The sequence below is a fragment of the Trachypithecus francoisi genome, unplaced genomic scaffold (genome assembly GCF_009764315.1).
Source record: "Trachypithecus francoisi isolate TF-2019V2 unplaced genomic scaffold, Tfra_2.0 Lachesis_group11, whole genome shotgun sequence".
Classification (NCBI taxonomy): domain Eukaryota; kingdom Metazoa; phylum Chordata; class Mammalia; order Primates; family Cercopithecidae; genus Trachypithecus; species Trachypithecus francoisi.
In genome coordinates, this window is record NW_022681456.1 from 31,582,274 (window position 1) to 31,609,769 (window position 27,496).

Consider the following 27,496-nt stretch of genomic DNA (forward strand, 5'->3'; position numbering starts at 1 on the left):
CTTACATTTTTCAAAAAGCCACTAACCAACCAGCATCAGTCCCTCTAGTCTATATTCCCCTGAAGCTGTCATTCTCTCTCCTATGCTCAATGAACAGGCTCACCGAAAATTAGTCAACATTTGTAATTTTCTTCTCTCTTCATGTTTGTTGCCTAACTCACTGTAGCCTGACTTTTGGCCCCATTATTCTACTAAAATTGTTTAAGGTAAATTGACCTTCAATTTCCAATTTCAATTAAAGGATACAAATCTAAGGGGTATACTTCATTAATTATCTTGCATAACTTCTTTACAATATTTAAGATGCTGATCATACCCTCTTTCTTGAAAAGTTCTGCTGTGTTTTTATCTATTGCATGTTCTCTCCTGATTTTTCTACCTTGCTGGAGCTCTTCTCATGCTCCTTCTAGACTGCCTCTTCATCCATATCTTAAATGATGCTTTCAGAATTTCATCTGAAATTTTATAGTCTGTGAACAATTTTATCTATACTTAAAACTACCATCTATATGCTAATGACTTCTAAATCCTTATATCCAATCTACGTTTTTTCCTGAGCTCTAGATTTTTATATCTGTTTTCATATTTTACATCTCTGCCTGGATGCCCCAATGTCTTTAGATGGAGGTAATACCCACCTTACGGGATAAATATAAGGAATAAATAAGATAATGCCTGTGAAGCACTTAGTACAATGCCTGAAACATGTAAGTGCTTGATAGGTGGTAAATACAATTATTCCATAATTTAGAATTAACTGCCTGAAGCCTGTCCTCTGCTAAATGACCCATAGTTTGTCATTTATCATTAGAGATTTTTTTCAGAGCTACTGTTTCTCCTTTTCAGCAATAAAGTGGGGCTAAAAAGAATCAGTAGACATGGGAAGCCAAAGCCAAAAATAAGCAAATGACAAAGTTCTTAAAAGGATCAGACTAAGAGGGAGCTATATGAGAAAGAGGAACAGAGAATAGCATTCCTGCTTTGTGCGCTATTTCCTGGTCTCTAAGAAAGAGGCACCAGAGGCAGATAATACTATCTAATGTTTAGCACTAACATTTACAAGGTGCTTTTACATTGTCTCAGCAATTGCCTACCACAGTTCAGAGACTGTTGTCAAGGGGGGTCCCCTTTTTGTGCACATGAAGATTCGACCAAAAAAGGACCTTAGACTCCATACTGCATTATTTTATTATATGAATCAAATGCTTATTTAAGTACTGCATATCCCTTTTCTATATTATCCGGGTCCCTTAATTTTCTTTTAATCCTCTCTGTTGTAAACTTGGGCTAGTGATTAAGTTGGAGAAGGGGAGAAGAAAAATAAAATTATTATCAAATAATGTAACTATTTATAACATGCAGAATACCTAAAAGACTAAAGGTGTAGCATTTATGAGTACTCCAACGAATTAATTTAAATTACTGATTGAAGCTTTGTTCTCCTTATTATCAGTGAATGACATAACAGATTGTGCAAATGAATTCAATTATGTTTTTAAATTTACAACTTAAAAAACATACTTACTTTCCAAATCTCAACACGCCTGAAACATAGGTCTGCCAATGAGCGCAATAAAACACAAACATCCCAGTAAAAGAGCAGAAAAACAACCAGTCAGGATGAGTTCCTAAGCGAGCGGCAATTGAAGCTCCCACTGCCATAAATACTGAAAGAAACAAAGTTTAAGAATCATTAAGAATTAAAAATAATTTATGAAATAATTGCCCTATGCTGTTTAGAAATACAGAGTTCTAAGGAAATAATCAGCGGCATTAAAATAAAGTACACTTATCAAAATGAATTCTTGACATACTTTTTAAACAACTCCATAAATTTGCTCCCAAATGTATATCCATCCAAAAAACTGACCATTCAAACAACTCAGTTCATTTTATTTTTAAGGTATCATAAGAAAAAAAAAAAAACTCCACTAATTTACCTGTGGAAAGAGAGTCACAACCATGGTCAAAGAGCTCCCCTAAAGGAGAACAAGAGTTTGTTCTTCTGGCTTGTTTCCCATCAATGGCATCTAGTGACTGGTAGATAAAAAGTCCCAGTGCACATAAAAGGTATGTCCAGTATGGTGCCTATAAAAAAATGTAAATAAAATAAAGATTGTTAAGTGATAATAAGCTTTTTGAAAACAGCTCAACCTAAGGCTTCACACTTTGTAGCACCCCAGTGTGTTATAAAGAACGTTGCTAACCCTCATTCTACTGATGAGAATTAAATTGAGAAATGAAATTAGCTGCTTTAAGTCATCTAGGTAGAGGGTCACAGAACTCCATAATGTGAGAAACAGAAAGTTAAGCAACTGAGCAAGGGTTAGGACCCTGATCTTGATTCCTACATCCATGGCTCTTTTAATATAATACTATGCATTATGCCACACGTTTGAAATTACTCAGTTAAATTTTTGCTATGAAAAAAAGACTTTAGGGGCCAACTGCTGACCTCTGCTTCCATTCACAATGGAATATCAGGGACTAGATTTACTCTCCCACCTTATATAACTAGAGAGGCAATCATATATATATATATATACACACACACACACAAAACAACAATTTTCAAACACTACAAGCAGTGCAGGCTTGTGATCCCTGACAGAAGGGAAACAAATGAGATAAGCCCTGCGATTGCTCCAGCTAACTTCCCAGGGTCAGTTTCCAGGCCACAGTGCAGGTCCCATAACCAGAACAGAGCCCAGCGTTCTTGCTGTGTTGAAGAGAAACACAAAGTTCAGGAAGGTCAAGGCAGTTAGGATTTGTGAGGCAGAGTGCCTGAGTGGATGGAGCTGCACAGAGAGGAGCACAAGTTGTGGAGGTCTTACAGAAGGGTATCTTTCTTTCAGTCTTCGGCTAAGAACTCACCTGTGCCTGAATGAGACGAAACTAACAAAGGCCAGGGAGGGAAGCACTGCAACGTAGAAGGTCAGATAATTCTCGAAGCTCATACAAGGCTGGGAAATTCATGTTCCCGCCAGGCAAAGCAGAAAGCCTCATTAATACTTGGGGCATTGGGTAAAGTTCTCAGAAGTGTACTGCCTTACCAGCAGGCATAAATTAACCATAGACTGAAGGCTTCTAGCCCTAATGAAACTTAAAATCCAGCCTCAAAAGGATCCAAGTAATTCCTGGCAACTTAACTATAGTCAGCACAAAGTACATCTTAGAGGAAAAAATCTAGTATCCCAAATGTAAAATTCACAAGGTTTGGCATTCAGTAAAAAAGTACCAGTCATGCAAAGAAGCAGGAGAATATAATTGACAACTAGGAGTAAAATCCGTATAATCAGAATACAATCAGAATCAATATGAACAGAAGTTAATAGAATTAGCAGATGAGGACATTAAAATAGTTATTATAAATATGTTCCACATGTTCAAGAAAGTAGAGGAAAACAGGAAAATTATAAACAGAAATGGAAGAAAAGACTCAAGTGAAACCTCTAGAAATGAAAAATACAATATTTGAATTGTAAAATAAACTGGGTGAGATTAATAGCATATTAGACACCACAGAAGAAAAGATCAATGAGCGTGTACCAATGGACTACCAATGAAAACTACCCAAAATGACGAAAGAAGAAGGACTAAAAATAATTGAACTGTGCATCAGCGAGTGCTGGGACAACAGAAAGCAGTCTAGCACATAACGTAACTGGAGTCTTAAGAAAGAGAAAAGAGCAGATGGGGCATGAAAAATAAAAGAAGAAATAAAGGATGAAAATGTCTAAAGTTGATGAAATCTATACACCCACATGTCCAAGAAGCTCAACAAACCCCAAACAGAATAAGTGTTTTTTAAAAACCCATCAAGGCACATCATAATCAAACCAATGAAAACTAGTAATAAGGAGAAAATCACAGGCCAGGTGCGGTGGTTCACACCTATAATCCTAGCACTTTGGGAGGCCAAGGTGGGTGTATTGCTTAAACCCAGGAGTTCAAGACCAGCCTGGGCAACACAGTGAACCCCATCTCTAGAAAAGATATAAAAATTAGCCTGGTGTGGTGGCGTACACTTGTAGTCCCAGCTACTCAGGAGGCTGAGGTGGGAGGATCACCCAAGCCTGGGGAAGTCGAAGCTGCAGTGAGCAGTGATAGTGCCACTGCACTCCAGCCTGGGTGACACAGCAAGACCCTGTCTCAAAAAATAAAACAAATAAAATATCATATTCAGTTCCAATGAGCATGTTCTTAAAAGTTTATATTGGAAACTATGAAACAATTTAAGAAAGGGCAAACAGAAAACTGAGCAGTCATCATGACAGTACAAAAATGAAAAACAACACATCCCACCTAGAATCTTTCGAAAGAATCCCAAAGTGTCTTGCAGAGAACAATTCTGTTAACCTAGTAAATTCTTTTCAACTAGTCAATTCTTTTTTAAAGATAAATTTTATTATGTATACAATATGATGTTATGGGATATATAGATAGATGGAAACGGTACTAAACTGAAGCAAATTAACATATCCATAATCTCACATAGTTACCCATGTTTTTGTTTTTGTGGCAAGAGCAGCTAAAATCTATTCATTTTACAGTTCAATTTTTTTTTTAACCTATACCTCTCAGGTTGTACATCAGATCTCTAGACCTGCTCATCTTCTTTTTTTTTTTTTTTTTTTTTTTTTGAGACGAGTCTCGCTCTGTCTCCCAGGCTGGAGTGCAGTGGCCAGATCTCAGCTCACTGCAAGCTCCGCCTCCCGGGTTCACGCCATTCTCCTGCCTCAGCCTCCCGAGTAGCTGGGACTACAGGCGCCCGCCACCTCGCCCGGCTAGTTTTTTGTATTTTTTTAGTAGAAACGGGGTTTCACCGTGTTAGCCAGGATGGTCTCGATCTCCTGATCTCGTGATCCGCCTGTCTCGGCCTCCCAAAGTGCTGGGATTACAGGCTTGAGCCACCCTTGCTTATCTTCTAAAGCTGTAATGTTGTTTCTTTTGACCTGCTTCTTCCCATTTCCTCCCCTTTATGCCCCTCTGCTCTTGATAACCAGTTTCTCTATCTCTGAATTTTTTTTTTTTTTTCAGATTCTGTATATAAGTGAGATTAAGATCACACAATATTTCTCTTTCTGTGTCTGTCTTATTTCACTTAGCATAATGTCTCCCAGGCTCATCCATGTTGTGGTAAATGGCAAGATTTTGTTCTTTAAGGCTCAATAATATTCCATTGTGTATACTACAGTTTCTTTTTCCATTCATAGGTTAACAGACACTTAGGCTGTTTCTGTATTTTGGCTATTGTGAATAATATCACAGCAATCATGGGAGTGCAAATATCTTTTTAAGGTAGTGATTTCATTTCCTTTGGGTATGGTTTTATAGTTTGTGTTCTTATATTTAGGTATTTTATCATTTTGTGTTTATTTTTGTATACAGTGTAACACAAGGTCCAATTTCATTCTTTTGGCCTATGGAAATCATTTTCCCAGCATCATTTATTGAACAGACTATCCTTTCCCCATTGTGTCCTCTTGGTGCCCTTGTCAAAAATTAGTTGACCATATCAAACTAGCAAATTCTTACCCATTTTTTCTACTATGAGAAATTGTTTTTAATTTTGATGATCAAAGAAAAGCAAAGTTACACGTCAAACATATGTAAAATTGGAAGTTGAAGTTATCAAAATTTCTGTAATGACAAAATGTCAGAGGGATCTTCCATTTCTCTATGTAACTCTTTATACTGAAAATCTGGAGCTTCTCAAGGAGAACTCTAAAAGTCAACATTTAAAACTTAATTCCGACCTCTGATCTGAGAAACTAGCTGCAGGCAGGTCTAATGGTCAGGTATTAACAGAACTTCATACTGAAATAAATTTGATTAACCCTTACACCACATGGTGGTGACTCTGCCCCAAATTATATCCCGCTCTTCATTTAGAAAAGGGAAATAAAGACTGTTCAACAGTTTAAAAGTACTTCATTAGGATACTAGAGGCGTTTAAATAGGGAGAGACTGGGAATTTAAACAGGGAAGAGAGGAAGTCTAGGCAGAAACCAAAGTTTCTGCCTGAAAGTAAAAGGTTTACTGGAGTCAGTGACTAGATCCATGTTCCTGGAACAGGTAATTTACAAGAGATAATATTGCAAAGGTAATGTGATCTTAAACAGTATAACAAAGGGCATTTCTTTTCTTTCCTTTTTTTGTGTTCTTGAGACAGGGTCTCCCTCTGTTGCCCAGGCTGGAGTACAGTGGAGGATCTTGGCTCACTGCAACCTCCGCCTCCCAGGCCCAAGTGATCCTCCCCCTCAGTCTACCGAATAGCTGGGATTACAGGCACACGCCACCACACCCAGCTAAATTTTTGTATTTTTGGTGGAGATGGGGTTTCGCCATGTTGCTCAGGCTGGTCTCCAACTCCTGACCTCAAGTGATCCACCTGCCTCAGCCTCCCAAAGTGCTGGGATTACAGGCATGAGCCACCACGCCCAGCTAACAAAGGGCATTTCTAATGTATTATTTCAATTAATACAGAAATCCACAAAGATAGGGCAGTTATTATCATATTCTTTTTATTAAAGATGAAAGTGAAACATACGGAGGAGTGATAATTTACATCAAGGCAAGCACTTAGGCTGGGTCCAGGAACTAGATCGAGTCTTCCAACTTGCCCTTTGATGAGATTTATCCTACCACAGGCCACACAGACTGAATGGAACTCTTCGCCTGAAATCTTCACAAACTCCCTATTCCATCAAACCTGCTCATAAGCACTTTCCCCCTCACACAATACAGTTTCAAGTGGCAGTGAGCCACAGGAAATAGTGCCAGCCACAAGAGTCTTTCTTTAAAACCCAGAAAGGCACAATGATCTGCCAATATTTGATTCACTCCTTTTCCAATTCTTCCCAAATCTTTCCAAGTTTTCCCAATCTTCCCAAGGCCTCAGAAGCCAGACCTATCTTCTCTTTTCCATTGGTCACCACCTCCATTCCTAGGTGAAAGCTATTAAATAGTTTGCATATTCTCACTTTTTTTCTAACTTCCTAGCCAGAAAGTTATACACTCCTACCGTAGTCTCAAAGACACAAAGCTTATACTGGAAAAAAGCAAACCAAGTCTGATAGTCCATCAATTTATTCAATTTCACACATGATTTACTTTTCCAGAAAACATCCAGAGGTGAACTGCACCTCTGACAAAATCCTGGATGCTCTCTGCATTCTCTGGGAAAAGGCCCATAAGTATGAGAATCTTAACATTTCCATATTAAGAGACAGAAGTACGCAATGACTGAAGGAGAAAGATTGAGGTGAGAGAGGAGGCATCTACTTCTCTTCTTCCTTGCCCACAACCCTGTGACTCACTGAGAAATAGCACTAGTACTTTCATCTCTGTCTCCCTAATCAACGCCACATGCCCCCCACATACCCAATCCAAAACTCCAAAATTAACTCTTCCCTTTTCCTTGCCCTCTCACCTAAGATATTTCATTTTCTTTTTTTTTTTTTTTTTTTTTTTTTTGAGGCGGAGTCTCGCTCTGTCGCCCGGACTGGAGTGCAGTGGCCGGATCTCAGCTCACTGCAAGCTCCGCCTCCCGGGTTTACGCCATTCTCCTGCCTCAGCCTCCCGAGTAGCTGGGACTACAGGCGCCCGCCACCTCGCCCGGCTAGTTTTTGTATTTTTAGTAGAGACGGGGTTTCACCGTGTTAGCCAGGATGGTCTCGATCTCCTGACCTCGTGATCCGCCCGTCTCGGCCTCCCAAAGTGCTGGGATTACAGGCTTGAGCCACCGCGCCCGGCCAGATATTTCATTTTCTAAGGCTGAACTGATTAAAGCACAGAGAGGGCAGGGATTGTGTCTTTCTCACTCACGCCTGCATTCCCAGTACTGTAGAACATTACTCTGGCACAGAATATATGTTTAACCAATATCCCTCAATTAATGGACCGAGTGTGACAATAAAGGTCTTTGTGCAAAAATAATTTTCTATTTGTATTACAGGAGATTTAGGGGAGGGCCTTCACGTGCTTAGTTTAGGAGCACATCAAGGAGCACATGAGTTTAGGAGTAGCTCTTCTGGCCACTCCTAAACTAATCTTAGAAAAAGTAAAAGATATAGAATGATCACAAGCTCTTTTATTCACTAATGAGTCTCTTCACAGCATAACTCTCAATCACCCACCTTCATACTCCAGCTCCATTCCACCCACAAAGTCCTCTTGTTTATTTATGACTTCATACTATTTCATGGCTTTTTCCTTTCTAAACACTCTTCTCACCCAATTCAGCAAAGCACTCATGTGCTCCCTCCTTCAAGGACTGCCTGATATACTTCTTACTCCACCTAGGGAGAGTGGAGTAAGGGAGAAATCAAAGGACACAAACCTACCTATCTCCAATCATTCCATTCCTACCTACTCCCTTAAAAATACACCTTCTACAAATATTTTTCAGGGTTAAAGCAGTCTTCGCAAATATATAGGCCTTCTGTTGTACAAAACATGCTCATTAGATGGTTAGTACCCAGGTATACAAATATAAGGAACTACATAAGGATGATGTTCATGGCTTTATAACAACGCACTGTTTCGGTTGTATAGTTTCCTTGATTTTAAATGATTTCACAGGCAGCAGAACAAATTTAAAAAGCAAAGCTTTGAAATTACCGTCTTTAGTTGGAAGTAAAGATCTAATTTAACCAAGGGAAGTAATTCTACATAAGTCATTAATTGTTTCATAATTATAGCCTCCCATTTTTTCAAATAAGAGTTGTCTAACTCCATTTTCTGTTGCTATAACAGAATACTAGACACTGGGTAATTTAGAAAGAAAAGACTCATTTGGCTCATGGCTCTGGAGCCTGGGAAGCCCAAGAGCATGACACTGGCATCTGATGAAAGCCTCATGCTGAGATCCACTGAGCTCACTGGACAAATTTCACTTACAGCCTCAAAATACTGATTTTTCTGGAACATCTTCTTAGGTCTTCTCTAAATGAAAATAGTAGACTAGATAGTTTCTGAGGTATGTTTCAGCTCTAGATTGATGTGATCTCATTTGTATGTGGCCCTGTCTTTCATATTAGAATGTAATCCTCTCATGGGCATGAGACACGTATTTTCTTTATCTCTCTTCCTCTCTCTTCCTCTCTCTTTCTCTCTCCCTTTCTCTCTTTCTCTCTTTTCTTTCTTTTCTCTCTCTCTCTCTCTCTTTCTCTCTTTCTTTCTTTCTGAGACAGAGTCTCGCTCTGTCACCCAAGCTGGAGTGCAGTGGTGCAATCTTGGCTCACTGCAACCTCCGCCTCCCAGGTTCAAGTGATTCTCCTGCCTCAGCCTCCTGAGTAGCTGGGATTACAGGTGTGCACCACCACACCTGGCTAGTTTTTGTGTTTTTAGTAGAGACAAGGTTTCACCAGTTGGTCAGGCTGGTCTCAAACTCCGGACCTCGTGATCCACCCACCTAAGCCTCCCAAAGTGCTGGGATTACAGGCATGAGCCACAGTGCCTGGCCACGTATTCTATTTTTAAAAATCTTCTATAGGAGCTAAATACATAGATGATGAAAATCAGGCTGGGTGTGGTAGCTCACACCTGTAATCCCACCACTTTGGAAGGCTGAGGCAGGCAGATCACTTGAGGCCAGGAGTTCAAGACCAGGCTGGCCAACATAGTGAAACCCCGTCTCTACTAAAAATAAAAAAATTAGCTGGGCATGGGGGTACACGCCTGTAATCCCAGCTACTCGGGAGGCTGAGATGGGAGGTTCACTTGAGGCTAGTAGGCCAAGGTTGCAGTGAGTCAAGTGAGACCCTATCTCAAAAACAAACAAACAAAACAAAAAAGCAATGGGAAGAATACATGCCCCAGGTTTTTCTTGCAGAGTGGTTAGGGGCATAGACTCTAGATTCTACTTGCACCCACATTTGCTCTACTACTTACTGGCTAAATGAGTTGGATGAATTACTTTACAGTGCCTTAGTCTCTCCATTTGAAAATGGTAATAATCATTGCTCCTCTCTCATTGTGAAAATTAAATGACTTATCACATGTAAAATGTTTATAAAAGTGCTGGGCATATGGAAGGAGCTCAGTATTTGTTACTGTTACTGTTATTACTGATACTCCATCAGATAATTTTAGGTGATCTGTAGGTAAACTTTTCATCTGAATATTTATAATTATTTTAATATATTTTGAAAAAATTTAATGTATTTTGAAAAATAGGGCCAGGTGTGGTGGCTCATGACTGTAATCCCAGCACTTTGGGAGGCTGAGGTGGTTGGATCACCTGAGGCCAGGAGTTCGAGCCTAGCCTGACCAATATAGTCAAACCCCATCTCTACTAAAAACACAAAATTAGCCAGGCATGGTGGCACACACCTGTAATCCCAGCTGCTTGGGAGGCTGAGGCAGGAGAATCACTTGAAGCCAGGAGGCAGAGGTAGCAGTGAGCCAAGATTGCACCATTGCACTCCAGCCTGGGCAACAACAGCAAAACTCCATCTCAAAAAAAAAGAAAAATAGCATACCATATCTATGATTTTATCAACACTAAGTCAGAGTAAGAGTCTAAGTTTGTAAAAGAGAGTTGATTTAAAGTTGACGTAAAGAAAAATAGTAAATAAAAGTTGAGTATAGATAATATATAAAAGCAAAAATCTTCCCAAACTAGGAAATATTGGAACTATACAATGTTCATTATGTAAATTTTTATACTGAAAACAAACAAACAAAAAAAAAACAACTCTTTGCTTGAAATGGCCTTGGATGAATTGACATCTATGCAGAAGAGAATTAGATAACCAATAACCATTAGGTCAGCTGGTAACAAGAAGATTTCAATTATCCAAATATTGATTGACTTCTTTCTTCATGAAAATAGAAACTGCATTTCTAAGAGGTAGGAAGAAAGGAAATTAGAAGACACATTGTGCATATGTGAAAAAAATGTAATGCTAGTATGCTGTTAAAGGTAGACTTTCTACCCAGACAGGTGACTCTTAAGATTTTTTTTTTTTTCATTTCATTATTCCAAGGGTCACAGGAGATTCTATGATTTTTAAAAGAGAATGTATGGAGTTTCTAATAGACTGCTAACCTGACTCTGGAAGACATAAGAAGTAGAAATGACTGATTGCTCCATTCCTGCAACTGCTCTAACCCAGTAAGTGCCTAAGATGTGGTTATGACATTGTTTACTGGTAGCCTGTGATGGGCAGAGCGCTTCCTTGTTGACAGAGGGAGAGTTCCCACCTGAGACCTGGGGAGGCTCCAGAGGAGCCTTGGTGGTCAGAAAAGGTAAGATCATTCTCTGCCAAGCCAATCAGGAAGGCCCTAGGGACTTACTGGGTTTTGACCCAGACCTTTGGTCTTGGCTCAGTTTAAGAACCAGCATTTGAGAAGAGCACATCCATTTTTAGGAAATTAGGCAGGTTATAAGCTGCAGCAAAGGAAACCAGACAGACATCGCACATAAATGCAGTTAAACCAGCACTTCAGGGTCAACGGGGTTTTCTCACGACCTGAGAAATCTATACTTTGAAAGGTGGCCTTTATTTTTATATTTAGTGTGAATCATTTTGATTTTCTTTCTTCTTTAATACTTACTAGGGTTCTTGTTGAAAATGCCAGCCTGTCACTGTGCTAAGGAGAACAAAAAGAGCGAGGGGTGTGAAGAGAATTGCCCTGAGGCCAAATGTATTATCCACATCAATTGTACTGGGTAGCTTCTGTTCTGTTCTTTAACTTCACAAAACTCAAGTGGTCTGGTTGTAGCCTTATACCCCAATCAAATGCACCAGGGGGAAAATTTAAAGCTTCTTCTAAATACCACAATGCCATGTTTTATCCACACTTGAACCAGAATTTGAAAGGAGAAACAAGTTTATTCTTTAGGAATTAAGTATAGTGAAGCCATAGGAATCAAGGGAAGCTACCTCCACATTATCTGAAGAGTCTCATTCTAGAAGGCAGGGGACTAAGGGTGAGGCAAGGAGACACCATGGCTGCAGAAGTTAAGGAGACATTCATTCTCACGGTCCTGCAAAGGCCTCCTTAAATTTTGAGACCTGGCTTGCCTCACCCTAAGTCCCTCCCTGCTTCTATCTCCTGGAAATTTGGAGTTTACATTTTGTTTTAATGAGAGAGGTCACGCCCTTACAAGAGTCCTGCCTTAATAAATGATGCTTGAAAAGTTACTGAGCTGGTTTAAAAAAAGTGGGAGTAAAAGAGTGATTAAAAAGGAAATATACTAGATCTCAAAGAAACCAAACCTATAAAAAAAAAGTCTGAGTAGGAATCTAAAGGTTATTTTCTTTTCTTTCTATTATTCCCCCCCCAAAAAAACTCTTCAATATGTAATACAAAGACAATATTTAGTACAAAGATAACCTTAAGAAATGGTTTATTCTCTGTTTAAAATATGAGTTATTTAAACAGAGAATAAACCATTTCTTAAGGTGTTTCTGGCATGCTCAGGTATACTTGCTTTTCAGTTCAACTCTTTATCATCATAAACACAAGAAATGCATTAATTAATGCCCTTTGAACTGACCTTAAGCTGGGCACTTGTTCCTGCTATAAACATATTATTAATAAAGACACTCACATGGATTTATATGTACAGATCACAAAGACAGGGCAGAAACATTTAATCAGATATGTAATAGAGAATGGAGTAAGAGTTTATACCAGTCAAACACAAGTGCATGGAGTTAGTAGGAGAGAATGCTACTAGGCTGGAGCTAGAAGAACTAGATTCAAATCACTGGGTAGGAATATATATATATATATACATATATATATATGTAGGAATTGCATTAAATAATCTCTAAGGGCCTTCCAAACTCTAAGAATCTGTGATTCTATTTTAAGATTAGGTAGCCAAGGAATGGGGGCCAGGGACTACCTACTTAGGGTGATGTTCAGATAGAACTGCTTCATCAAAGTGAGGAGACAACGTTCTTGTTTTCTCCATTCACCCTAACACTTGCTTACTCTACTTAAAACTACCAAGGCCAAACAACTGCTAGGTATTTAACCCAAGAACAGCTAAAACTGAATAAGGATTGAAAAACATCATCTCTTGACATTACATTGTGTTATTTCATTCATGCATCTGTTTGATGCAAAATTATAAGCATCTGTTTGATGTAAAGCACTGTGCTATAGAGATTATACAAATGAATGAGCACTTGCTGTCTGAACTTAAAATCCAGTAGGTTGTCCTGCTCAATAAGGACACAGATAACCAAAATAAAATGGTGAAGATCCACAGGAGAGCTATAAAGCCCTACAAAGGAAGCATAGCTTCTGGCTTGGAATCCTGGCCCCCACTTAAATGTATGTGACTCTAGAAGAGGTTAATTTTCCTTCAGTTTCTCATCTATAAAATGAGGATATTAGTAGCACCTTATTCATAAGGTTGTGAGAGGATTCAATGAGATAATAGGATAAAAGTGACTTAAAGTCATCTCTGATACACAGTAAATACCCGGTAACAGTTATTATTGTCATTATCGTGGGAATTCAGAGTGGTAGATTTGACTTAGGAAAAGGAAGATAACTTTCATTAGGATATAGTGTTAGAATTGGGTATTGAAAGATGGGTACATAGTTGGATAACTGGTACAGAAGAAAGGAAGAGGAAGGGGAAAAGAGAGGGATATGAAGGAGAAAAATCCTTGCTATAGTAAGAAGTTCAATTTGGCTGGAGTAGAAAGTTCCTTAAAAGAAATGATGGCTTGAAAAGCAGTTTGCAGAAGCTAAATATTAATCACAACTTTCTTTTCTATTAGTTTTCCTTTATCCCCAGTCATGTTCTAGAAATTAGCATTGTAGTTAAAAACATATCAAATGTTATTATTAATGCACTCAGTATTAAAGCCTATATGAATAGATAAGGCCAAGCATCTAAATCCAAAAACCTTATGTGTTTTTTCTGACCCTTTCTGAAAGCAATCTGTCAAGTCTGAAAAAGCACTAAGAATTCTTAAGTCTGAGAATCAGAAAACAAGTCTCAAGCCACATGAAAGTCACTTAACATCTCTGGGCTTCAATTTCCTCTTATGAAAACATATACTACTGTTACTTTAAGATAGATGGACAGAAGAAATATTGAGGTGGTAGGAAGGCCATTGCAGGGCGCGGAAAACTTGCCAACCTCTTTGGCTGATACAAGACACAAATGCAACCATGGATGTAAAAGCACTTTACATATTTGTATTATATAAAACATAAGATCTTTTTATTTTTGAAGTCATACCAACTTAGATCTGAATCCTACCTGATCCAGTCATTTGCTAGTTCTATGACCTTAAGGGAAAATAGCCAGAAACTGCTATGCTCTTCACACTATTGCTGGGCTTTCACCAAACAAACAATGTGGATCCTGTAATGGCATATCCCCTCCCTGCATCAGTCACTCAGAAGCATATGCAGGTTCTAATGACATACATTTCAGAAACTCTTGTTTTTAACTCTAATTTTCCCTTTTGGGGCCATTTGATTTTGCACTTTATTTTTAAATGCCTCCAATCCCCACCCTCCACCCTTTTTTTTTTTTTCACATGAGGCTGATCCTAAAAACTAATTAATCATACATGTACCTCTTCCATCAGGCCTCCATTTACCTCCCTAAGCAGAAGGTCTTGACTTTTTTTGTATGCCCTGCTCTTTCTAAGTGTTCAACAAATGCTTCTTAAATTAATAATAACATTGAAGAGTCCACAACTTAACTGGCCAATATCAGAAACATCCAAATGCTGTTAGCTAAATCTGGACCCAATCAAAACTAAATTTCATTATGTGTTTTCAGGATGTGGTCTAATAACAGTAATATTTTTAATGTGTTGAGTAATATTTTTAATTTGTTAGGCACATCACAATCTTTTACATTTATCTGCATATATATCATTTGGTCCTCACTGCATCCTTGTCAAGCTGTTTTGGCAGGCATTATTTTCTATTTTATATATGGGAACACAGACCCAGCAGGTCTGTGGTGGAAAAGTCAGTTAGAAACCGAGACCTCCACTTCCAACCCAGCAATCCTTTCATTCTAATACACTCCCTCTGGTAAATTCTAGAAACAGGCAGCAAAACAACCAAAAACTAAAGCAGTTTACCTTTTCATATGTAATATGTAAATGAATAGCAATGGCAAATGACAATGGGAATGTCTATTAATAAATATATAATAAGCCTGGCACAGTGGCTCACCACTCCTGTAATCCCAGCACTTTGGGAGGCCAAAGAAGGCGGATCACTTGAGGTCAGGGGTTCGAGGCCAGCCTGGCCAACATGGTGAAACCCCATCTCTACTAAAAATACAAAAATTAGCCGGCCATGGTGGCAGGCGCCTGTAGTCCCAGCTACTCAGGAGGCTGAGGCAAGGGAATCACTTGAACCGGGGAGGCAAAGGTTGCAGTGAGCTGAGATCACCACACTGCTCTCCAGCCTGGGTGACAGAGCGAGACTCTGTCTCAAAAGAAAGAAAGAAAAAGAAAAGAAATACATAATAAGCATATCGATCAATTGACAAGATATTTCAAAATGTAGGTTCAATCAAATTTTTGTTTTTAAAGGATGCATGAGCCTGGCCAACATGGTGAAACCCTGTATCTACTAAAAATACAAAAGTTAGTCGGCCGTGGTGGCGCGCGCCTGTAATCCCAGCTACTTGGAAGACTGAGGCAGAAGAATGGCTTGAACCCTGAAGGCGGAGGTTGCTGTGAGCTGAGATCGAGCCACGGCACTACAGCCTGGGTGACAGAGTAAAACCCTGTCTGAAAAACAACAACAAAATGGATGCATGCATGGAGGGCATGAAATATTTCCACTGTATTTCTGTTAATCCAACCTCAACCCCCATGAGTCCTCCACAAGGCCTACACTCAAATTATTATAAAGGGACTTCACTATTTGGAGCAGATAATAGAAAGTAATGTCATAGAATGTGCAATGTAAGATTTATCCCACGTAGTATAAACTATACATGGGAGTGAACTCCACTCTGCCCCCTATCTCTCCACACTCAACCCAAAGGGTGCTTCTGATGAACAGCTATCCAAAGCCTAAATTTACTCCTTATTTTGGACAAAGGTCAAATGTAATTATTGCTGATAAAATGTTGGGCTTTTTTAATCCCTAGGTTGTGATGACAAAAAAAAATTTTGCCTTGATAATATTCCAGTTTGTTTTTCTTGAAAAAGTCGATGAAGCAAAGAGGAAGTTACCTCTTAACTTATCTTTGATCAGCGTTACCAGTCATTTCAAGATCACTAGCTCAACCTTCCAGAAACGAACAGTTATGAAAGTATTCAAAGAGCGTCTCGGGCTTGGCACAAGTTCCTGTGCCAGGCAGGACGGAGATGGGGTGTTCAGCCCCTAGTGTGCAAAGCACCCGAACGCGGGTCCATCCCACAGGTTGGCGCCCAAGGGATAGCGGCTGGGCAGGCGCCCTCCGGCCGGTCCGCGGCCGCAGGGAGGATCTGCGGGACACAGGCCCGGGGGCAGTGACCTTAACAGCCCCTCCGCTGCCCAGGGAAGGCTCAGGATGGTCACGGGACTGGGATAGTGGCGTGACAGTCTCCAGGCGGCCCGGGATGGGCCCCGCCGGGGACAGAGGCCAGTCAGCCCCTCCGGGACCCGGGAGAGGCTCAGCTGCGCGTGGGTCTGCCCTTTCCCCGGCGCTTCCAGGGACCCGCCTGCAGCGCATCTGGGGCCAGGCTCGGGCGAGCGGCCAGCCCTACCTCCTCGGTGGCCGTGGGACAGTAGGAGATGAGCACGAGCGTGGTGACCACGTTGACAGCGAGCCCGAGCAGGGTGATGGAGTTAGGGGCCATCCAGAGTGGGATCCACTGGAGCAGCCAGGTCCAGTAGAGCTGCAGCGGCGGCTCCAGCAGCGAGACACCCGCCGCGCTGTAGCGGTGCTCCTCCAGTCGCCGCAGCTGCGCCGCGCTCAGCGGCTCGCTCAGCGCCCTCAGCCAGCGCGGCGCGGGCCTGGCCGCGGCGCCTGCCGCCATGGCCGCCTGCGGGCCCCGCCGCAGCCACCGAGCGCAGCCCGCGCCTGGTATTGGGGGCAGGGAGAGGCGGAGGGAGGGGCTGGCGGCCAGGGCCTGCGCCTGCCGGGCTGGACTCACCGGTCGGGCCCGCACGGCGGAGGTCGAGGTCAAGCCGGGCTGCCCGGGTCCCGGGGCCCCAGCCCCGAAGCGGTGGGGCCGCGGGTGCGGCTCGCGGGTGGGGCCGGGCCTCGGGGAGGGGTCTGGCTGGGGGCGGGGCGGAGGGGTCCGGCTAGGGGCGGGGAGGCGGTCGCGGCGCTCGCGGGTCACCCTCGGCGCCCGCCAACGGCAGCCTGTTATCGGCGATCCAGGTCCCTGACTCCCCAGGGGCCGGCTGCACTGCGCCTGAGGTCTGATTTCTTAACCCACTGCGTCGGATTACGCCCTGAGGTCGTCTCCTCGCGGGCTGCACCGCGACCTAGCCGGTTTCTCTCCTAGGGGTGGGAACACGACTCCTGTCGCCCAATGTCAACCGCTGCAGGACCGCGCTGCCCGCAGAGCCTGGAGGTTTTCGTGTGAGAACACAGTTCTGCAGGTCTCGGGTCACCGGGGTGACGACCCCATCTGTCCCGCTTCGTAAAACACGTAAGCACGATTCTCCCTTTCTGCACGGAGGAAGGCGGCCCTGCTATGTATTTGCCCTAGAGACCCCTCACTGCGGGTTCAGAGACCAAGGTTTTGAAACTGAAAATCAAGGCTGAGAAACACTAACAAGGAGACCCAATGGCTGAAATCCCAATACCTATATTCTTCAGCGCATTTGATACCAACAAGGGTGGATATTTTTACACATACTCTTCCCTGGAATAGAGGTCAGGAACCCAGGAGTGTCCTCCCCCTGCACGGGGGAACAGGCTGGCTTGCCATACGCATTGGTAGGTCACGGGTCCCTTATCTCAGAGTGCGCTCACTTGGACAGGGGACATCTGTCATAAACATGTTCTGTTGCACAACCTGAGACAGGCCTGTCTCTTGCTTTGCTCTTCACTTCATGGTTCTGATCTGCACGCACTCTCTAAGGTCTAGGACAAACCAGAAATTGCTTCCAAGGCACTTGTGTGGCGCAACCTCTATCAGCGAGTGCAGTTTGCCTCACCGGCTTAGTCAAACACTTGGCACAGGGGTCCACAAACTGCTGCCTGTGGGCCAGACCCAGCCCACCACCTGTTTTTCTACAGCCCTCCAGCCAAGAATGGTTTTGACAGTTTTAAATGATTGGAAAAAATCAAAGAATACTATTTTGTGATGTGAAGTTATATGAAATTCAAAGTTCAGTGCCACAAGTAAAGCCATGCTTATTCCTTACATATTGTTTGGCTGCCTTCATGCTACAAGGGCAGCCGAATTCAGTTGTGACAGAGACCATATGGCTGGCAAAGCCTGGAATATGTCTTACTAGGCCCTTTAAGGAAAAAAATGGCAACCACTACCTTAGAGCAATGAGTGTGTCTACAGACCAAGCGTATATGTTTTAGGAATATGTACCTCCTCATCTTTAATGTGTAAAACGATGCTGACAAATGCAGGAAAGGAAATGGAATGATGGAGATCCATTTTTAATAATGCCGGTTTGTGTGCAGTGAACTTGACAGTCCCTACTTTTTAATTTACCAATGCCATGAACAGTCCAAGGAAAAAGTCCTTTTCCAGATTAGCAGATTTCACTATATTAAAGATAATTTTTAATGTACATCAAAAGACATCATCAAGAGAATGAAAAGACAAGCCATAAACTGGGAAAAGGTATTTTCCTCAAAACTCACAATGAATAGTACCCAGATTATGTAAAGAACTCCTAAAAATCAATCAAAATAAAAAATATCCAACTGGGCTATGTTCAGTTTCTATAGGAGAAGCCCTGGAACATGGTAGTGTTCCAGGGTGCACTTATGAACATGAATGAATTGCACAAGCACATGTTCAGTGAAAAAAATAAAAGCAGATGTATTAGTCAGCTTGGATTATCATAACAAAATGCCATAGACTGAATAGCTTAGACAACAGTAATTTATTTCTCACAGTTCTGGAGGTTGGGAAGTCCAAAGTCAAAGTGTGTTTCTTAGTGAGGACTCTCTTCCTGGCTTGCAGATGGCCACTTTCTATGTCCTCACATGGCAGACAGAGAAAGAGAGAAAGCTCTCTGGTGTCTCCTTATAAAGTCCTTATAAAGGCACTAATCCCATCATAAAGGCCCCACCCTCATGATATCCAGTATCCTAAAGGCTCCATCTCCAAATACCATCACATTGTGGAGGATTAGGGCTTCAACATATGAATTGGGGGTGGAGCGGGGGCAGGATACCATTCCGTCCATAACAGCAGGTCATAGGCAAAATGCACACAGAATTATTTTACTTATATAAACTTCAAAAACATGCAACTGTACTTTGCAGCTCCCATGTGGTAAAGTTATGAAGAAAAGGGAAAGAATTATAAGTATAATCCTGATAGTGGTTACTCCTGATAGAAAGAAGGGAAATGCAATTGTAGGCAAGTTTCAAAGGTATTGGTAACTTTTTAGACTACAGCTAAGCAAACTACAGCAGCCTAAATGGAATAGAAGTTTAGTTTTCCAACACTGATGTCTGGGTAGGCATGGTAGGGCTACATCGCAGCTCGATGGTGTCAGAGACACAGTCTTCTTCCATTTCATTAGTCTGCCTTAGGACCCTTAGGATGTTGCCCTTGTCCTTGTGATCAAAAATGACTGACCAAGACTCCCAACCAATTGGAAGGGGAAAAAGAGAAGGGGCTGCTATGCTCCTTTCTTCTGAAGGCCATGATCAAAAGCTGCACACATCACTTCTGCTCTTATCCCACTGGCCAGAACCTGGCCACATGGTTGCTATGCCAAACTGTAAAAGAGCCTGCAAATGCAGTCTTTAGCCAGCCACCTGCCCAGTTAAAATTCCTTCTATTTATTTATTTATTTATTTATTTATTTATTTATTTATGTATTTAGAGACAGAGTCTTGCTCTGTTGCCCAGGCTGGAGTGCAGTGGCACAATCTGAGCTCACTGCAACCTCTTCCCAGGTTCAAGAGATTCACCCGCTTCAGCCTAAGTAGCTGAGACTACAGGCATGCACCACCATACCCAGCTAATTTTTTTTTTTTTTTTGAGACGGAGTCTCGCTCTGTCGCCCAGGCTGGGGTGCAGTGGCCGGATCTCAGCTCACTGCAAGCTCCGCCTCCTGGGTTTATGCCATTCTCCTGCCTCAGCCTCCCGAGTAGCTGGGACTACAGGTGCCCGCCACCTCACCCGGCTAGTTTTTTGTATTTTTAGTAGAGATGGGGTTTCACCGTGTTGGCCAGGCTGGTCTCGAATGCCTGACCCCAAATGATCCTCCTGCCTTGGCCTCCTAAAGTGCTGGGACTACAGGTGTGAGCCACCACAACCGGCCAAAACATTTCTATTATCATTGAAAAGTGAGAGAGTGGGTATTGCAGGGGGCCATCAAGCTGCCTCAATCACAGGTTTTTAACTGAGTAGTAGTAACATGTTCATTTTACTATTATTTATGCCATCTATATAACTATATATCTACACAGATATAGATGGCATGGTTGTATATTTTGCAAATATGAAATGTCATAATTTAAAAATAGTGAAAGCAATAAATATAAAAACCATTTTTAAACTACTCATCATGCTCTAAATTGATTTTTCCCTGTGCTGCTTTGTTGAATTTTTGGAAATTTCAAATTAATTCAAGACATACTAAGGCATATTTATTTCTTCTACCTTACCCCACTCTAACATACTCTAAAGTCAAAAAAGTATATTAGAGATTTTCTACTATTTTATTTCTTGCATCATGACTCCCCTCCATTTTCATGGTTTATTACATATAGTAATTGATACATACAATGTTTCCCTTTTTTCTTGAATTAACATGGAAGCTCACATTTATGAGTTTCTATCCTATGCCAAGCACTGTTCTAAACATCAGGAGTTATTTCAGTTACTCCTCAAAAAAACTCTGTGAAATAGACCATTGTTATCCCCATTTTACGGATGAGGAAATTGAAGCACAGTGAGGTTCAAAAACTTACCCATGGCTGCACAGCTAGTATGGTGGATTCAAGCCCATGTAGTCTGATTTCAGAGCTTATGTTCCCAATGACTGCAAAATGCCACCTAATAACTTACATGTATTAAATATAGGACTTTGGTGGGTACTTTTGTCAATACGGAACAGTGCAGTTTCTTTCTTTTTTTTTTGAGACGGAGTCTCGCCCTGTCGCCCAGGCTGGAGTACAATGGCGCGATCTCGGCTCACTGCAAGCTCCGCCTCCCGGGTTTACGCCATTCTCCTGCCTCAGCCTCCCGAGTAACTGGGACTACAGGCTCCCGCCACATCGCTCGGCTAGGTTTTTTTGTATTTTTTTTAGTAGAGACGGAGTTTCACCGTGTTAGCCAGGATGGTCTTGATCTCCTGACCTCGTGATCCGCCCGTCTCGGCCTCCCAAAGTGCTGGGATTACAGGCTTGAGCCACCGCGCCCGGCCGGAACAGTGCAATTTCTATATATCAGTTGGTTTTGTGCCATTCCAGTCTATTCTAAATATTATGAAAAAAGTTATTATACTAAATTTACTAAAACTAATAATAAATTCCCATGTTCAGAAGCCTTTGATAAAGTCCACCCTCCCTCACATGGCATTTGAGGGCCCAGTCTACCCTCCTAGTCTTACCTCCCTAATATCTCTTCCCCCATTCTTCTCCCTAAGTCTCATGCTCCAGCTGCGTGGGCCCATTGGCTGTCCCCAAACCCACTCTCACTTGTTCCCTGTTGGGCAGCTGTCCCCAAACCCACTCTCACTTGTTCCCTGTTGGGAATCCCTTATTATTCCTGTCACATTGCCCGTCACTCAAGACTCAGCTTAAATTCCACCTTCTCAAAAATGAACTCCCAGATTCTTCGGATTTGATCCCTCTTACTCCCACACAACCAGAGCACTTTGTAGCTTGTAATGCAGGCTATCTTTGTTCAGTTATTTGTATATTGATCAGCCTCCCTGCCCAGGTCATAGAGTGTCAGATCAACCCTGCACTGAGTGTGCTCCTCAATGCCTGGCATCCAGTAAACATCCATAATTAAAAATATATATATTTTAAAATGATTACAGACACACAGGAAGTTGCAAAAATAATACAAAGAATCCCTTGTATACCCTTCGCACAGACTCCTCCTATGGTAACATCTTACATTTCCATAGCACAATAGGAATGCATAAATGTTTATTTGATGATTTAACTAAATTGAATTCCTTTTCCAAAGGAGAAAGAACATCTTGATTTAGGATCTTGGTTTTACTACTAGTTCTTTTGTGTAACTTTCACTCATATTTCAAATATTCCTTAACATCCTCAATCTCTAGGCCAACTTTCCACAAAATATTAAATCGTGTCATATAGGCAGATTAGGCACTGTTGTGTGTGAAACAACCAGTTAGAAGCCCATGGACTTTCACTGGTTTGGAAGAAAGAGTGGGTTGCAATAAGAAATCACGTGGCTAGAGGCTGGGCGTGGTGGCTCATGCCTGTAATCCCAGCACTTTGGGAGGCTGAGGCAGGCAAATCACTTGAGGCCAGGAGTTTGAGACTAGCCTGGCCAAAACGGTGAAGCCCAGTCTCTACTAAAAGTACAAAAATTAGCCATGTGTGGTGGCATGTGCCTGCAATCCCAGCTACTCAGGAGGCTGAGGCAGGAGAATTGCTTGAACCCGGGAGGCGGAGGATACAGTGAGCCCAGATCATGCCACTATACTCCAGCGGGGGCAACAGAGTTAGACCCTGTCTCAAAAAAAAAAAAAAAAAAAAAAAAAAATCACCTGGCTAGGCTTGCGTTGCAGTAGCATTTTATCATCAGGGCATCAAACTATCTGTGTGAGTGTTTAGAATTCTGGGATCCACAGGCTTGAGTATTTGTGATAAGCATAGTTTTATGGTATGATACTTGCTTTACTTGCTTGGATTTTATATTTTTATAGTTTTGTACTTTGAGACTCTGAAGTCTAAATTTTATGGAACTCTGGTACTTTACAAAATACATGGGTAGATAGTATTCAATAATAGATTGATTAAAACCTTTGCTCTCCTCTCTAAAAATGCTTCATTTCCTGGACAAGATCAGAAAACAAAATTTCACAATACAGTCTCCGAGATGTTATGATTGTGTTATTTATCTGAAATTGCAAAAGCATTTTAGGGTTAAGAAAACTGATTTCCTTCAGAGACACAGTTCTTAGCATTGGGTCTTGTTTATATCCTTTAATTATATTTTATTTATAATCTTTTCCTGAGTTTATCTTCTACTGCTCTAAAATACTTTGTATGGTAGGATTTGAGAAGCACTAGAGGGAACACCCTTCTTCAAAAATTCCTTTTTCAGGAACCCACTTTGCCTGACATCCCACAGTGAGTTAGCCTTTGAGTTAGGGCTTTTAGGAGTAACAGGTTAAGTTATATTTAGACATTAGACAAGGTCATTATCAGCAACACCTGGGAGGGGATACATTTCTCAGGATGTTTTTCCTCTGGGACATCTAAGAGCGAATGCCTCCAAATAATAGCCATGCAAGGAACAAGACAGAGAGTCTGGAGCATGGCCTCTCCAACATGAATGAGTACACGAATCACTGGGGATCCTGTTAAAATGCTGATTCTGAACTTAAGGATCTGGGGCAGGGCTAGAAAGTTTTCATTTCTTTTCTTTTTTTGTTTTTAGATGGAGTCTCACTCTTGCCGCCCAAGCTGGAGTGCAGTGGCGTGATCCTGGCTCACTGCAAACTCCGTCTCCAGATTCAAGTGATTCTCCTGCCCCAGACCACGCCTGGCTAATTTGTGTGTGTGTGTGTGTTTTTTTTTTTTTTTTTTTTTTTTTTGAGACGGAGTCTTGCTCCGTCGCCCAGGCTGGAGTGCAGTGGCCGCATCTCAGTTCACTGCAAGCTCCGCCTCCCGGGTTTACGCCATTCTCCTGCCTCAGCCTCCCGAGTAGCTGGGACTACAGGCGCCCGCCACCTCACCTGGCTAGTTTTTTGTATTATTATTATTATTTTTTTTAGTAGAGACGGGGTTTCACCGTGTTAGCCAGGATGGTCTCCATCTCCTGACCTCGTGATCCACCTCCCAAAGTGCTGGGATTACAGGCTTGAGCCACCGCGCCCGGCCAATTTTTGTGTTTTTAGTAGAGATGGGGTTTCACCATTTTGGCCAGGCTGGTCTTGAACTCCTTACCTCAGGTGATCCGCCTCCCTCGGCCTCCCAAAGTGCTGGGATTACAGGGGTGGGCCGCCATGCCCGGCGGAGAGTTTTCATTTCTAAGAAACTCCCAGGTGGTCAGCTGAGTCATGAGGGACTGAAGCACACAGTCTTAGGAGGCTTGGGTGGAGGCACCACTTGGAGCTCTCTGGCTCTCAGGCCTTCAACTACACCTCCAGCCTTCCTAGGTTCTGTGGGCAGCAAATCATGGGCTTTCTCAGCCTCCATAATTCTATGACGAATACCTTATAATTAATCTCTTTCTAGATTTTTCATTCTTTTTCTTTCCTCTTTTCCCTTTTTCTTTCCATTCCGTCCCTCCCCTTTCCTTCCTTCCGTCCCTCTTCTTTCCTTCCTCTCGCATTGGTTGTTCCTCTGAAGAACCCTAACATAACAGCCAAGTCATAGCCTTCAAGACTGAAAGACCCCAGGTCCACGCTTGTCAGGGATGTTTCAGAGTCACCTGTCCTTGAGTGAACCATACCAGGTTTGACCATTAAACTAAAAGAACTGCTTTTGCTTATTCTATGGGTGACTTTTTTATAAAGTGTAATACAATGACAGACGTCTCTGCAGGCACCAGTGTAGATTGAAGACCAGAGGCCTTTCCTTCTCTCCATTTTCTGGGCACCAAGAAAGATTCCTGTTGACTCTGGAATCTGAATCCCTAAACACGACAGAGAATTTCTCAATCTCCCTAGCTAGTGGAGAGCTCAGAGTTACATTTAATCTGATTTAGAAAAGTTAAGTAGTATGGTAAGTCCTGTGCTCCATCCTAGTATGATACACACATTGACAATAACGAACACATAAACCACATTATCCAGTTTCTGTATTGTTGTCGTCCTCTCTTATACCTGCATCCTGCCCTGTTTATATGTTCCCCTCTGTGTACTAGTCTCATACATTATAAATTCCTTGAAGGCACGAAGTACCTCTTCTTTTTTTTTTTTTTGAGAGAGGATCTGGCTCTGTTGCCCAGGCTGGCAGTACAGAGGTGAGATCTCAGTTCACTGCAATCTCCACCTCCTGGGTTCAAGCAATTCTCATGTATCAGCCTTCTGAGTAGCTGAGACTACAAGTGCATGCTATCACAGCTGGATAATTTTTTGTAGAGATGGGGTTTTGCTGTCTTGCCCAGGCTAGCCTTGAACTCCTGCACTCAAGTGATCTGCCTGCCTTGGCCTCCCAAAGTGCTGGAATTACAGACATGAGCCACCACGCCCAGCCTGAAGTACCTTATTTATCAAGTTGCAAGCTGAATCCATTATAGTGCCACTGAATCCATTACAGTGCCATGCAGATATCAGACATTCAATAATTCATTTGTTGAGCTGAACAGTGTTTCAGAATTTATTCTAAAAATGAATGGTTAAGGGCATATTACCTTGTTCCAATGTCTCTTAGAATTAATTTTTTTCTACTTTGATATTAATTTAGATGAGAACATTCATTAAGCCTTCTTTTAAGGTAAATAAAGAAACATGAGCCTTAAAAAAAATTTTTTTTTGAGACAGGGTCTCACTTTGTTGCCCAGGCTGGAGTACAGTGGTGCAATCTTGGCTCACTGCAACCTCCACCTCCCAGGTTCAGGCTATTCTTGTGCCTCAGCTTCCCAAGTAGCTGGGACTACAGGTGTGTGCCACCGCGTCCAACTAATTTTTGTATTTTTAGTAGAGACAAGGCTTCACCATGCTGCATAGGCTGGCTCGAACTCCCAGCCTCAAGTGATCTGCCCACCTCGGCCTCTAAAACTACTGGGGTTATAGGCGTCTGAGCCACTGTGCCCAGCCTAAAATTTTTCATGAATGTTTAGTTTCCCAAAAGAATTTTTGGTAAGTTCCTGTGATATGTAATTTTTTAATACAGTGAAATTCAAACAAAATTATAGAAAAACTAATAGTAATAACAGCTTCTGATATTTTTTGCTCTTTGCAGTTTCACAGTAGACTTTTTCTTCCTTATTAGAACTTTGCAGTGTATGTGTACCCTTAATATAAGGAAAGATTATATGTAGAAAAGTAACATTTTCTAATACAAAATATAATTAAAGAGCCTAAGTCATAAGTGAGGAACCAAAATTCAGCAGGGGGGTTTTACAGTCTCTTTTAGGCTATGTAAAACCATACACGTATAAGCAGCCTAACCAACTTGGCCAATGTCTTGGCAAAACTGCTCAGTGCATATTTGAGTTAAGTAGCCAGCTCAGCTGCTGCACTATGGCTAAGACCCAGCAGCTGGGCTGCAGAGACCATGCTGATTGGGTTTGCCACATTGTCATTTCTTTGGTTTGTACATAGATATAAGGCCTTCGTGTCTTTATAGATGAGCCAGACTTCCTTTATGTAAAATACCTTAGCCAATACTGTGCACGTAGCTTTCTTGATTAAAATTGGTATTTACACAGGGATTGCACACAATATTATTCTGGAGTTGTTGGGAGCATAGGAGCAGGGGTGATAGCCAATGTCATTAACAACAAGTAAGGCAACATCACCAACCAACTCCAAAAGAGATATATAGAGCCACCATAGTTTGGACATAAACTAGACTTTCTCTTGTTCTCAAATGTATTGCAACGAACTGAATCATTCACCCTTGCCTTTACGAGCCTAACATCAACCCAGATCCATGACGACCATAGAACTTCTCAGCTAAAATCTGGAAAGAAAGCAGAGCAGATATGTTTAAAATGTCATCCAAAGAAGCCATAGGCCCACCAACAAGTGACAACATATTTAGCCCCTGCAAAAAAAGACCGAAAAGAAAAACAGAAGGGCGGCAAGGGAATAAACAGTAATGGTGTGGTACCTTACAGTTCAATTCTACTCCCTTAACTGAAACTTTGTATCAGGAAGAGTAAGGGAAATTGTGGAAAAGATTATGGGTTAGTATAAATGTTTCTCAGCTGCTAGATTTTTTTAAATAAAGGTTTCCATCAAACTGAATGGATACCTTCAGCAAACCCTAACTCTATAGTAGGTCTGTTGTCTGTAACAGCCCTCTGTCACTATGACAAGCTGTTTTGGCAGAAGCTCTGGCAGAGTTGGCCAAGATGCCTTGCTAGAGCCACAGGGAGGGCAGACCTGGGTTCAGGGGCATGCTGGCTCCCAGCCTTTAGCCTCAGTTCTGTATCTAGGCACACAACCCCAAATACATAAATGAATATTGTATCATTTCATCACAAACACTTCAGATTTGTTGTACCATTCA

General features: G+C 41.8%; 1 protein-coding gene across 3 annotated transcripts in view; it reads right to left on the bottom strand.

Moving 5' to 3' along the window:
* CHPT1 (choline phosphotransferase 1) overlaps positions 1 to 17,798 on the bottom strand; it is a 32,339-nt gene extending 14,541 nt beyond the window's left edge. For all 3 annotated transcript variants that reach the window (XR_004439650.1, XM_033220889.1, XM_033220888.1), the window contains exons 1-3: positions 16,710 to 17,798; positions 1,941 to 2,088; positions 1,526 to 1,667 (exon numbers count right to left, since the gene is read on the bottom strand). Coding sequence is in view for 2 of the 3 variants with exons in the window: in XM_033220889.1 (XP_033076780.1) it covers positions 1,526 to 1,667; positions 1,941 to 2,088; positions 16,710 to 16,982 (563 nt within the window). In the remaining variant the exon portion in view is untranslated. The remainder of the gene's footprint in view (positions 1 to 1,525; positions 1,668 to 1,940; positions 2,089 to 16,709) is intronic.
* Positions 17,799 to 27,496: the final 9,698 nt, after the last annotated feature.